Raw genomic sequence first — 13,398 nt, 5'->3', positions numbered from 1 at the left:
TGGCTGCAGTGTTCAATGACCAGATCTAGGCACTACCAGTAAACAAAAGGATTTATTTGGAAATTTCCAAACCTGCCAGAAATGGCATCTGCCAAGCTCCAAAGGGGAACACCTTCCCTGCCTCCCCCTTACCTGACACTGCCCTCCACCTGTATACTCCTCTACCTCAGGCAGGGCTAGAAAACTGGCATGTCCCCTCCCTCTAGGAGGCTACCGCTGCCCAAGCAGCTGGCAGGACAGCCTTCCCCCCAATGACATCCTAGGAGATGATGGCGGCTGCAGCCGCTTGCATAGATCAAGGAAAGAAAAGGAGGAGGCACCAAATAGGGCTCCCTGAAAGACCCCAGCTTACCCCTGTACAAAAAAATGTGGCTCCCACATAGAAAAACCTGCTCCCCAAATAGTGCAAATACCCAAAGGAAAGGAAAAACCAGCAGCAAAGCTGGGCTTATAGGAATGGCAAAGAACTTTGGTTTAGAAAGGCTAAGGAAGAGTCTCACCCAGCTCCCAGAGCCAGCTCTTGACACTGGCCCGGAGGCGGGGCCTGTAAACATGCAAACCCAGAGGCCTTTGGTTCCAAAAAATGTCTCACTTAAAAGTCAAAGCCTACTTGCCAGCAGTCCTACGTAGGCCTGCCTGCAGGGGGCAGAGGCGGCCTCTTGAAAACCCAATAAAAGCCAATGCAAAAAGTAAGTAAAAGGCTTTGGAGACCAAGAAACCAGGAATCCTATCACTACATTTATGAAACTCAAGCTGGGGCACAAAGGGTGGCAGGAGACACCCCTCACCCCATTTATATGTCTGCAGTCCTAGCCAGGACCTAGAGTGTGGTCCCCTGCCCAGCTCGGGGGTTGGGAAGAAAGGAAAAGATTCCTGAGCAGTTAGGTCAGGCGAATTCCCAGCACCTGTTCCAGTTCTTGCCTTCGTTGCTGTACCTAGAGAAGGGAGAATACAGGCTCAGGCCTCTGCTGCTCAGTCAGAGGAGGGGGAGCAGGGCAAAGCCTCACCTTGGCAAAGATGTGTCTCCCCACTGCTTCCTGGGCCCAGGGCTGGTGGTAGAAAGCAGCTCGTCTCTCTTCCTCAGGATTGCCAATCACATCAGTGATGATCTGCAAAGAGCAAGGAGGAAAGCCATAGTGTGACTGCCCACCCCTGGGCCCACCGATCATGGAAATAGAAGACTAGCACTTGAGGAGGGGAAAACAAAACAAAACACCCAAAGCTTCACATGTGAAGAAGAGACTATACCGGGGCCGGGAGTTTGGCCTACTGGTAGAGTGCTTGCCTAGCATGCACGAAGACCTGGGTTCGATTCCTCGGTACCCCACATACATAGCAAAAAGCTGGAAGTGGTGCTGAGGCTCAAGTGGTAGAGTGCTAGCCTTGAGAAAGTCCAAGGACAGTGCTCAAGCCCTGAGCTCAAGCCCAGGACTGGCAAAAAAAAAAAAGGGACTATACCTTGAGATCTCGACGCTGGGAACGGAGCCATTCCTGGATAAAGTCCTGTGGATCGGTGCTAAAGCTGAGCATGAAATCCCTCTGGGTCTTCAACTGGTTGATGGACTCAATGGTCTCATGGATCTGGGGAAAGCGTGCTTTGGTCAGATGTGCATTAGCCTAGACTCAAGGAACAGAGCCAGAGGCCTTGCCCCCCACATGCTACAAGTGTGCAAACAACATCTTCACCCTGTGGGAGTAGAGAGCGTACCTTGACATCAAGAGAGGCAATCTCTTGCTGATTGGTGGTAGAGGCCAGAAAATTGCTCATCTGGGCCTTCAGTGGATCATCCACCTCCACGTCAATGTCATAACAGGCTGTCTTCTTCTGGTCATTAGGGTCCACACTAAAGGTAGCACACAAGAAAGGAAAGCCTGCTGCTGTGTCCATCCCACTAACTTAGAACCCAGAGCAAGAAAGCAATTTGCTGTTTGCCCTTCAGCTTTCAAGCAAGCCAAGGGTAAATCTGCCCTTAAAAGATGGGAGCCACCCTGTTCCCCGCCTCCCATTTACCTAATGACATGGTTGATGACAATGGGATCTGGATGTTGCAGCAAGCCAGCCAGCTTCATAGGAATCTCAGAGAAACGAAGTCGGCCACAACTGAAAATCTAGAAAGAGCACGAAAAGCTTGATGGTTAGGAAAAATGTCTGGAAAGTGGACTATTCCAAAACCACTAAGAGAACTGGCCAACTGGACTCTAGAATGGCAGGCTGGGGAAGGCAAGAGCAGAGAAACAGGAGGAGGACGCCTGCTAACCTGGCGGAAGTAACGGTTACAATTGATGTACTCTCGCTCGTGCCCATCCTGCAGCTGGTTGTGCTTGATGTAAAGCCACAGGGCTTGCATAATGGCAGCTCTTGTCTGTGTATGCACTCCCAGCAGCCTTGCCAGTCGAGGGTCCAGTTTATACTGAGGAGGCTGGGAATGGGCAAGGGAAGGTAGAAAAGGGATTTTTAAAACACACACACAGACAACAAAAAACAGGACAGAGCAACAACAGGAATAGTTTCCAGGAGCAGGTTCTCCTTCCCTAAATTTCTGACACCGGCTAAGACCCCAGACCATCTGTCACCTGATGATCCAACATGAGCAGGAGGGTGCACTTGACATTGAGGTCTCCAGGTCGTTTCACCTGAAAGCCATCTGTCTCCTGGGTGGTGGGCATCCGGTGCCACTGATAGTAGGAGAAGCAGAGCTTGTCACCAGGAGGTCAGTTCCAAAGGGACTTCAATGCCATTTCTCCACCCAACCAGCATCTCAGCCTGTGTGTGGTGTCCCCCACATCTTGTTCTTTCCAAGTTTCAGGGCCACTCTCACCTCTACCAGATGGTTGTCAGGTCCATACAGTTCCTTGTCCAGCTCAATGACAAGACTCTTAAAGAATGAAGAAAACTTTCTCTTCTGTTTGCTAGGCTGAGCATGGAAAGGGGTATGAAGAGTTAGGGGTGCTGTTGAATTCTGGAACTAAAAGTTACATGCTTAGCCCAAAAAAGAAGCATCATTTTAATCATGGAGCTCAAAACACTGAGGAAGAAGAACAGTTAGACTAGGGGGCAGGAAAAGGTTCTATGTAGTCTCATTGACAGCCACTGAGCAACTTGACTGCCATCTGGAGGAACATCTTTTTTTTTAAGGTCAGTTATAGGGCTTTAACTCTGGGCCTGGGCATGGTCCCTGAGTTCTTCAGCTCAACACTACTACTGCCTTAACCCTTGAGTCACAGCCCCATTTCCAGTTTTCTAGTGGAGATAAGTGTCTCAGGAACTTTACTGGGCTGGCTTGGAACTGCAGTCCTCAGATCTCAGCCTCCTGAGTAGCTAGGATTACAGGCGTGAGCCACTGCACCCGGCTACAGGAACACTTTAATAACCACAGTAAACCAGGGGGAGGGGGAGAGGGGAGCCCAATGGTAGAATGCTTGCCTAGCACACAAGAAGTCCTAGGTTCACTCACTAGCATAGAAAAACAGCTTCTAACTGGCTGGAGCCATGCACTCTCTCTTTGGCAGGGCATCTCTAAGAGGTCACGTGTCTGGGTTCAGGTTCGAACCCATACAAGTTACTTCCCCAACTCACGTCATCCAGCAGTTTTCCTTCTACTCGGAGTTCCCAGGAAGCCACCTTGTCTGCTGCTGGGGTTCCCCCAGGGGCGCCTGCAGTCCCGGCACTATCACCATCGGCCTTGCTGGGGCTGAACGTATTGGAAATGTAGATTCGAAGCTTTCGCTTTTGCTAAAGAAAGAAAAAACAGTCAACCAGAAGTGGACCAATATATTAGAAAAAGCTACACCATGTTCCCTATGAACTTGTATTCTATAATCAACATTGAAGCATCTGCCTCAAAGGCACTGGGGATAGGAAGTCCTCAAGGAACTCTATGGAGGAAATGGAGCCTCAATGTCAAACACTGGGACTGAGGGTATGACAGGTACATATGAACAGGAAACTGTGAAGCTAATCAGAAGCTCAGTGGCACAGCACTTGCTTATATGAGGCCCTGGATTCCATCTTCCCCTGCCCCAAACCTCTGGTTTCTGTTTTAAATAAAATCCAAACATCAAGGGCTAGACATTTGTAGCCCTCAAATATCTAACATCCTGGAAAGCCTTCACCACTAGAAAACTATTTTAGATACTACCTAAAAAGAACAGAGGAGGAAAGAAATGAAAACTCTTGGGATCGCAGCTTTCACTTTTTTTTTTTTTTGCCAGTCCTGGGCTTAAGCTCAGGGCCTGAGCACTGTCCTTGGATTTTCTCAAGGCTAGAACTCTACCACTTGAGCCGCAGCACTACTTCTGGCTTTTTTCTATGTATGTGGTACTGAGGAATCAAACCCAGGTCTTTGTACATGCTAGGCAAGCACTCTACCACTTGGCCAAACTCCTGACCCCAGCTTTCAAACTTTTGACTGGGATCCATAAAGATTTACATTTTAACTTACCCAGGATCTGCGTATATCTGAGCTAATTTTACTACTGTAGTCAGTAAACTACTGTTTATACTTACCACATATATGACAGGCAAGGCATGGTAAGTGATTATGTCAACACTTGGAAACTGAGGTGGAAGAATTATGAGTTCAAGGCCAGTGTAGGCTACATAGCAACTTTCAGGTTACTCTGGCCTGTGTAGTGAGACCTTGTAACCAAATGAAAAATAAAAGTTGCTAGTTCAAACCCTCTTAAAATTGGAACAATGCCAGAGGCAGGCAGTAGAGAAGGAGAAGTCAGGATGTACACACCGTTAGGGGTTTTTTGATGGCTTCCTGGATCTCCATCCGCTTGCGTGCAATAGTCTGGTCCAGCTTCCGTTCAAAAGCCAAGAGATCCATGTATGCCTGAGACTCTGGGACTAGCTCCCGAATCTGAGGAAGAAGAATTCAATGGCTTGCTTCGGGCAGCTTGGACTCTTTCCTCCCTTCCCAGTCTTCCCCCCTCTAGGGCTGCAGAAGATGGCCTCCCTCCCCACACACTCACACGCTGAGGTAGAACCTTATCTGCCATCTTCCGCCTCTTAATCCTGGGAAGGACAGAAACCCATTTGAAAGGTTAGCAGTTAGTTCCAAAGCACTCACACTCCACCCATCCAGCCAATCTCCAGGACCCGTCCCCAGGGAGTCGAGGTACTCTATCACCAAAGTAAGGAAAATGGGCAGAAAGGAGAGCAAAGGCAACAGAGGATGGGCTTACCCCCGGCGCTGGGCAGGCATTGGGGGCTGGGCCTGGGGCACAAGAAGACGTTTCCGGAATGGATCCATCATGGTGGGTGGCATGCCAGGTCGAAGTGGAGCAGCTGTGCCAAATGGGGAGCCAGCAGGGGGTCCCACCTGCAAGCCAGCCATGGGCATCCGACTCCCAGGTGACATGCCAGGCCTCTGAGGAAGGTGGACCAGAGGGGGTGTATAGGTGAGTAGCAGGGCCCTGAGGGGCCTGGAGCCCATGCCCTCCATTACTCTGTTCCACCTGGCCCAGGCCTAAGTAGCACATGGGGAGCCCTGCTGGAGCCCTGGAACAAAGGGGAGCTAGCACGCTGGAGCACCCGGTGTAAATCACACCTGCCCCGCCCCTACTACCGCCCTGTCAGCTCCTGCCAGCAAGTGAGGCTGACACAGCCCGGGGATAGGAGAGGTGCCAGGAGAGGGAAGGGCCTGAGTTAGCTTTTCAGGGCACATTGCCACCTTTCAGCCCTGGTAAGTTGTGCCCCACTTCCAGAGACCTGCAGCACTCTTGGGCCCTCAGATGTTCTACTATACACTCCCCTCCTGCTTCCCCCATTATGAAGGAGAAGAAAGGAGGATCTAAGCAAGCTGACAAGATAGAGTCCCACTACCAACCTCGTTCACCAGCCTGGTGGTGTGACTGAGGAAGACAGGCAGTTGGTGGGCTGGCAAGCCTGTTAGGCAATAGCACCCCAGGTGAGCAACTGTAACAGGACAGCCTGGACATGTCCCAACTAGCCTCAGGCAGAATACAGGCACCATCTGGTCACCATATGTCCCTTACTATAACCAGAACTGGATTCTTCTCTATATTCTTCTCGATATTGCCATACCTCTAACTCTCTTATACGAGAAGACCCTCAAAGAGAAGCCATGCCTTCTGGTGACCCTTGAGTGTGAGACCAACTGACATCCAGTCTCTGCTCATGGTATAAGCACCACATGGCAGCCTGGCTGCTGCTGGTTCAACCTAACCCTAACCTCAGGGAGAAGAGGATGAGATTATGCTGGGATTTAAGAAGCAGAGTCACAGGGTCAGTTGCACCAATCTGGGTGACTCTGAGTAGTTTCTTTAGAAGTCTGCACATGTATTTCCCATCCAAAGCCAAGCTCCCCAACATTTCTGTAGGGCCCATCTGGGAGTAACTCCTACCCTCCACCCCAGCCCCTTTCACATAACTGCAGCCTGCAAGGCTTGTTTGGCCAGCAGTTCTGCTTTGCACACACTGTCCCTGGCAGCTTCGGCAGGGCTGGCCCCAGGGCCCAGATTATGCAACAAGCAAAACCAGCCAACCAGGCCAGGCTGGGTGGAGACTCCCATCAAATCAAAGGACCCTCCCCCCAGCCCAGCATCCTGGAGAGGAGAGCCTCTTCCACCTCTTCATCTAGCATCAAACCCATGTTCCCAACACAGAGAGTCAAATTCATGATCAGATGCTGAAAGGGAAAGAAAACATGAACCAGGAATAGGGAAGAGGACAAGGGCAGGGTGGGAGAGAAGTACGCGGTGAATGAGGAGTTAAAAGGTGGGAGGGGGGGAGGGAGCCCTGAGACCTCAGGAGTCTTGCCACAAGTCTCTCCACATCAGGAAGACATTCATCAGAGCTGTTAAAAGGCAAAAGACAGTGTGTTTCTCTGCCTTAATGAGCCACAGCAGGAAAAGAAAGCAAGAAAGAGAGAGAAAAGAAGAGAAAGGAAGAAAAGGAAAGAGGAAAAAAAGAAAGAAGAAAGGGGGGAGGGTAGCCCTAGCTCCTGTAAACTTCAGTCCAGACTTCCAGACATATCCTAGTGCCTGAGATGAACAACTGCAAGGTATGAGCTAGGCACTTTTGGATCCCAAGAAACTTCACTAGGTTTCACAAAATCTACAGCACCATACAGCCTGGGCAGGTATTCATAACAGAAAATCCCAAGACAAGGCAACACAGGCAGAATGTGGAATGGGCCCCACCCACACATCTGCTCCAGACTTCTGAGGCTCCAACTCCCCAAAATCCCTAGGGGAAGGCTGCTTGAAGGTCATTAAATCCCACCTCAGCCTAGCCACGCTCCACACCTGGGATTTGAAATGCTATAAATCCCTTCCCCTTAAAAAAAAAAAAAAAATGAACTCAGAAGTTGAGCAGAGCACAACACACACACAGCCAGAAACTCAGCCTCCCTGCCTCCAGCACGACTAATAAACCTGGCTCCGTTCCATGAAGCCCAAAAGTTACAGAGACCTCCTTTCTCTTGGCCAAGCACTAGTCATATTCCAGGCTTGACTCTATCACCATCCAGAAGAACTGAGCAGGTGACTGGGGGCTAATGCTACTGGTTTGGGATGAGGAATCTAGGAGTCAGATAAACACGTGCCCTGCCGTAAAGCCTGCCATCCTGATATTCCTTGGTCGCTGGACCTAAGTGTTTCAAGTTGAGAACATAAACCCCTACCATATGGTCAGAAATTCTTCTGAACTCTCTGGAGTGAACTCCAGTGTGGAGTTTAGTGCTCCCATCTGTTTTGTTTTCATCTAATTTGAAGCTCTTCTATTCACTATAATCTACCACTAGAATGACTTTCTGTAAAAGGAACAGACATCACTTCCATTCTGTTTGTCCAGCTTGCACCTTCAAATCTTTGCTCTTTTTGCTAACCATTCATGATCACAACAGTCAGAAATCTGCTTCCTAGATCACAATCCCTCCTTGAAGTCTGGATCCCCTTCAAACTCAGCCAAAATGAGCTGGGTTCACCTTTTTTCCATTCAGCTGTCCAGCCCTTCCCCAGACATCACAGTAATATCGATGATGAGATGATGATGGGGGGGCGGGGGTAGAGAATCCCAGGCTTAGAACCATTTGCCACTCCACATTTTCCTGGCTGGCTGGCCACTTCGGCCTTACAAAAAGGTTCAAGGCCAAACTCCCCACAAAGCAAGGTAGAGCTGATCCTCCCATTTCCTATGGGTCAGATACAAAAGAAACTAGAGAGATCTGAGTCTGTTCCAGGTTCCCCCAAGGCCAAAGGCCCACAAGAAGCTACCGTATGATCTCAGCAGGCCCAAGGACTGGAACAACTTATTCAGTAACATAGGAATCCCCAAGAGAAAGAGCAAGATAGGAAAAATGGACACTAGTGCAATCCTTGAACAGGCTAAACAGGCTGGTTCATCCCCAGAACCTTTGTTTTCCTTGGAAAAAGGAGGGGGAAATATGAGAAAGAAGGCTAAAATTTAAAAAAAATTAATAACAATTATTTAGTCAATTATTTTGTTAGAAAACAATGACTTAAGGGTCATAGTAGGATATGTACATTTCATATTAATCTATTTCTGGGAGCTCTACCTGGAGACACCAGGAAAGAACAGAGGAAACTGCAGTCAACATCTTGGGATATTATTACCAAGCTGCTAAAGACTAGGGCTGGAAGATCATTCAGAACAGAAAGGCTAAATAAAAGTTGGCAGAGGGTAGGGGGAGGATGGCTACAGCTCCCAAGCAAGCATTCAGGAGACTGGTTTGGCTCCTTGGCTGAGAACTTGTCTGGCACGCTCGGGGTTCTGGGTCTGATCTCCAGCACTACAAAACAAAAGGATCAATGGCCTTTGAAGCTGCAACCCGAGACCCCCTCTTAAAGCCAGAGGGGTCAGGGCTCTTTGAAGCACCTCCTTGTAGCTGCAGGCTCCTCCAGCCTTAGCAGAGCTAGATGGAGTCTCTTGGTTCCTCCAGACTCAACTCCAGGGATACTGACACTAAGCAGCAAGCCCTGGAGAGTCTGTTAACGGGGCTGGGCCTTTCTCAGGCCTGGCCACCACTGACTCCGTTCTAACTCAGTTATTCAGGCCAAAGCTCCTGGGCCTGACCAGGGAGTTCAATCTGTCCCTTCACAGGGCTGGAGTCTAGGAGCCCTCTCAAGACACCCTTGCCGTGGGAAAACAGGCCTCTTTCCTCACTAGCAGCTGGGAGCCATCTCAGACATGCTAGAGTTCTGCCAGTTTTTCAGCTACGAAAAACAGGGTACATTTGGAGTGGGACCTAGGCCAATGCAGGGGAACCTTGGTTTCTCAGCGAAGGGCTCTTTCTCAAAACTTTCTCATCACCTCTCAGCCCCCCACCCCCACCCCTTGCCCTAGGTCCTGCACTTCCAGACTTCTCAACCGACTGTCCACAATTCACTAGCATCGACGACGCCCCCCCATTTCTCAGTTGGCAATCCCTCCCAGTGCCAAGGAGCGCCGGGACGCTTTGAACTGCCTCAAAGGCTCCACCGCAGAGACTTTCTCCAACTCGGCTGCAGCCCGAGGGTCCCAGGCCTGGCTCTCCAAGGCTCCCGACTGTCTCTCCCATACCCCACAGGGCCTCGGTACCGTGGGTCCAGGGGCTCCCCCAGGGCCCTCGCACGATGCCCCCCTGGAGTCCTGCCCAGGAGCTCTCCAGGCGCCGCCCGCCCTTTAGCCTCACCCTCCTGCTCTCCTCACCTGGTACGGTGCCGCGGGGCCCGCGGGGCCCATGGGACGGAAGGCAGCAGCCCCGGGGCCCCCCATGCCTCCAGCAGGCCCCGGGCCCCTGAGCGCCGGGTTGGGCAGCATTCCGGGTCCCGCGGGAGGAGGCGGTGCTCCTAGAGCCGCAGCTACCGCGCCGCCGCCGGGACTCAGCGGGGGCAGCGGGAACCCGCCCGCGCCGCGGCCGGACATCGCTCCTTCCCGTCCGGCGGTGCAGCGATCCGGTCTCCTGGCTCCGCGTCGAGTCCGCTCCGCCTACGGTGTTCCGCGATCCGGGGCGTTTCGATCTTAATTCCGGGTTCCGGGGTTTGTCAATCCGGGGTCCAGGATTTCTTGTTGCAAGTTTAGGAGTTCCTCACAGACCTGCTTTGGGTCACAATCGACCCTGATTCCGTTCCCTTCCGGACAACTCCGGATCCGGGATCTGCCGACGGCCCGCCTGCTCCTCCGGGCGCCCAGAGGTTTGGCCGCCTAGAGTCCGGTTACTCAGAGGCGGCTTCTCACTCCTGGCTCCGCCCAACAGAGTTTAGCGCCCGGCTCTCTACCTAGCCGCCCAATCGTGCTTGCCTGCGTAAACCACGCCCCCTGTGGACACGCCCCCAACAGGCCCCGCCTCTAACCGCCGGCCTTAGAGTTCCGCCCATGTCCCTTGGGCCAGCCCCTCGCAGGAGGGGCGGGAGCGGAAGCTGCGTCCGGAAGCGCCTAGAAAAGCGTGAGGTGAAAGGTGAAGGGTCGCGTTGGGCCGGCCCCTTGGCTTGGTTAGCGGCGGCATTTTACCTGAGGTCTCAGCTCCGCGGAGTAATTCGGTAAACGTTCTGAAAGTAGTTTTACCAAGCATTTTCAAACATTGTTTCCATCAAGTATTCTCTCTCTTCCGGTTTTCAGCATTCAGAGCCGAACAGCTGCCGAGGTGCTGGGAATGAATTGACCCGCGGACCTCGGGCAAGCTCCACCGCGTGTGTTGGTGACTTGTTTTTCAGGTCCGGGCGCACTCATCCGTCAGGGCTTTTTGTGTGTGAGTGTGCCGGTCCTGGGGCTTGAACTGAAGGCTTGTATGCTGTCCCTGAGCTTTTGTACTCGAGGCCAGCGCTCTGCCCCTTGAGGCGCAGCTCCACATCCGGCTTTTGGGTGGTCAGTGGGAGATAAGAATCTCACAAGCTTTCCTGCCTTGGCTGGCTTCGAACCGGGATTCGCAGACCGCAGCCTCCTGAGTGGCGTGAGCCTGATATGCCATTTTTAAGTAAGGCTTGGGCTCACTTTTGGAAAGCCCTGGTACTTTATACTTCTTGGAAAATGGGTCTGGGCGAAAGAGATTTGCATGATGTGAGATCTCCCTGTAATTCAGTGAGTTCCTTTTTTTTTTCTTTAGTCTTTACAACACTTAATTTAAAAACACTCACTGCCCTATTACAAGATTCTGAGCCGGGCCAGGTGGCTCACGCTTGTAAAAAAAAAAAAAAGAAAAAAAATTCTCAGCTCAGCTATTGTATAGGGAGTAAGTTGCCCTTTAGCGTGGTGTTGCCACCTCCCATTATCCAGAGCCAAGCTTCTTAACTTTTTTTGGGGGGGGAGAGTTTAATCATGGGACTTAAACTCTGGGCCTGGGTGCTGTCTCCGAATTCTTCAGCTCAAGGCTACTGCCCTATCCCTTGGCCTGGGCATTGTCCCTGAGCTCTTCAGCTCAAGGCTACCACCCTACCCCTTGAGCTACAGCTCCACTCCCGGTTTTCTAATGGTTAATTGGAAATAAGAGTCTCACGGACTTGAGTGCCTGGGCTGGCTTTGAATCTCAATTCTCAGATTTCAGCCTCCTGAGTAGCTAGAATTACAGGCGTGAGTCACCACACCCAGCAAGCTTCTTAATTTTGATGATAATTTAAAACCTGAAATTCCTATTGGAAATGCAGCTTATGTTTAATAAGTCAGGGTAGGACCCAAGATATGTCACAAGTTTCTAAGGCCTGCTCTATGTAGACCACACCTGAGTAGCCAGAATAAGCATTTTGTTTTGTTTAGTTATAAAGATCCTCTGTTTTATGTTTGATCCCATACCAAGTGGCTATATCCCTACTTGAACCTGGCACCATGGAACCTGCTTATAGTACAGTCCTCCAACCACTTTTAGATTTCATCTGTTCCTCTTTGTATCTTTAGTGATAAATGCTGTTGTCAACAACTAATAAAACATTCAAAATAACCAAGGCCAAAGGACTAAGCCCCAGTATGGATCCTTTGGCTGTCGCCTGGATATTTAAGGCTCTTTTTTTTGTTCCAGAAGAAAAAAGTCCTGGGAGAAAGGTGGCTTCATGCTTCCTTTAGAGCAGGGCAGCAAAGGCTTACTCCTGTAAATGGACATTCCTTAGGAGGCTACAAGAGGCAATATGGATACCCAGACGGTGACACTGCTGGGGCTGTCCCAAGAGTCTGTCCCAGCTGAAGCATCTCGACAGCTGAAGTCTTCATCTCCTACATGGACATTTAGGCAAAGGCAGGCCAGGGTACCGGCAGATAGAGGTAGGGAAGGACTGGATGCTAAGATAAGCATTTATCAAGTATCTTCTATGTGCCAGACTCTGATACATGCTAGTAAAGAAGTGCATAAAAAATCATTTTCCGGAAAAGGAAAGGAAGAGGGACCATGGCGGCTGTAGGACCTGTTTGCAGGGGTCTAGGGCGGAAGAATTTGACATGCTGGGTGACGGCTGCTGCCCATCTCCCTAAAGGTGGAACTCACGCGGTGCTATGGAGAAGAGGTTGTTCACAGTATAAACAGGAGGACAGCAGTAAGGACCTGTCCATTTCAATGGAAAACCCTTATAAGGAACCTCTTAAGAAATGTATCTTATGTGAGAAGCGTATAGATTATAAGAATGTTCAGCTTTTGTCTCAGTTTATCTCTCCATTTACTGGATGCATTTATGGAAGGCACATAACAGGTCTTTGTGGGAAGAAACAGAAAGAAATTACAAAAGCAATCAAAAGAGCTCAAATCGTGGGATTTATGCCAGTTACATACAAGGATCCTGCTTATCTCAGAGACCCCAAAGTTTGTAACATCAGATATTGGGAATAAATTATGAATTATTGTCAATAAATTCTTCATAATAAAAAAAAGATCATTTTCCCATATAGTTTGGATTTTTTTTTTTGAAGGGCAGTACTGGAGTTTGAACTCAGGGCCTCACACTAGGCAGGAGTGTTACCACTGGAGCTACACCTCAGTTCCTTTTGCTTTAGTTATTTTTCTGCTAGGGCTTCACATTTTTGCTCAGGACTAGCTATGGGTAGTAATCTAACTACTTAAGGCACCCGAATAGCTGGAGTCATAGGAACTAACCACCATGTCTGCCTTATTGGTTGAGAAAGGATCTTGGAAACGATTGCCCAGGCCAGTTTCAAATTAGTCTCAAGTAGCTAGGATTATAAGTGCTCAAGTCATGCCTGGCCCTGATAGTTTATATTTTAAATGTCCCTGTGTTAAAGGCTTAGTCTCAGGGTGCCATTATTGCAAAGTGATGGAGTCTTTTAAGAGTTGAGGCCTAGTGGAAAGAGAGCTCCTTAGGTGATTGAGAACATGTTCTCAAAGGGCATTGTGGGACCCCCAACCCTTGCCTATTGTTTGATTACTTCATCCTTGTGTAAGTACTTTGTTACATACTCCCACCATGATGTGCTTACCTTGCCACAGACTCAGA

At 50.0% G+C, this 13,398-nt stretch overlaps 1 protein-coding gene and 1 pseudogene across 1 annotated transcript; one reads left to right on the top strand and one right to left on the bottom strand.

The window, feature by feature from the left end:
• Nucleotides 1-33: 33 nt before the first annotated feature.
• Nucleotides 34-10,228, bottom strand: Smarcd2 (SWI/SNF related BAF chromatin remodeling complex subunit D2). The gene is made up of 13 exons (XM_090349949.1): nt 9,680-10,228; nt 5,191-5,375; nt 4,978-5,020; nt 4,743-4,865; nt 3,578-3,733; nt 2,820-2,915; nt 2,575-2,676; nt 2,259-2,420; nt 2,012-2,109; nt 1,709-1,844; nt 1,459-1,581; nt 1,008-1,109; nt 34-935 (listed from the first exon to the last, which is right to left on the bottom strand). Exons 1-13 carry the CDS (start codon nt 9,893-9,895, stop codon nt 882-884), a joined length of 1,596 nt encoding a protein of 531 aa, XP_090206075.1. The 5' UTR covers nt 9,896-10,228; the 3' UTR covers nt 34-881.
• A 659-nt stretch (nt 10,229-10,887) lies between these two features.
• On the top strand, nt 10,888-12,817 carry LOC150051171 (small ribosomal subunit protein bS18m pseudogene; annotated as a pseudogene).
• The last annotated feature ends 581 nt before the right edge of the window (nt 12,818-13,398 follow it).

The sequence above is a fragment of the Megascapheus bottae genome, chromosome 17 (assembly GCF_031878675.1).
Source record: "Megascapheus bottae isolate mThoBot1 chromosome 17, mThoBot2.hap1, whole genome shotgun sequence".
Taxonomy (NCBI): Eukaryota; Metazoa; Chordata; class Mammalia; order Rodentia; family Geomyidae; genus Megascapheus; species Megascapheus bottae.
The sequence above is the reverse complement of the archived record's forward strand: the minus strand, read 5'-3'. Positions and strand labels throughout refer to the sequence as shown.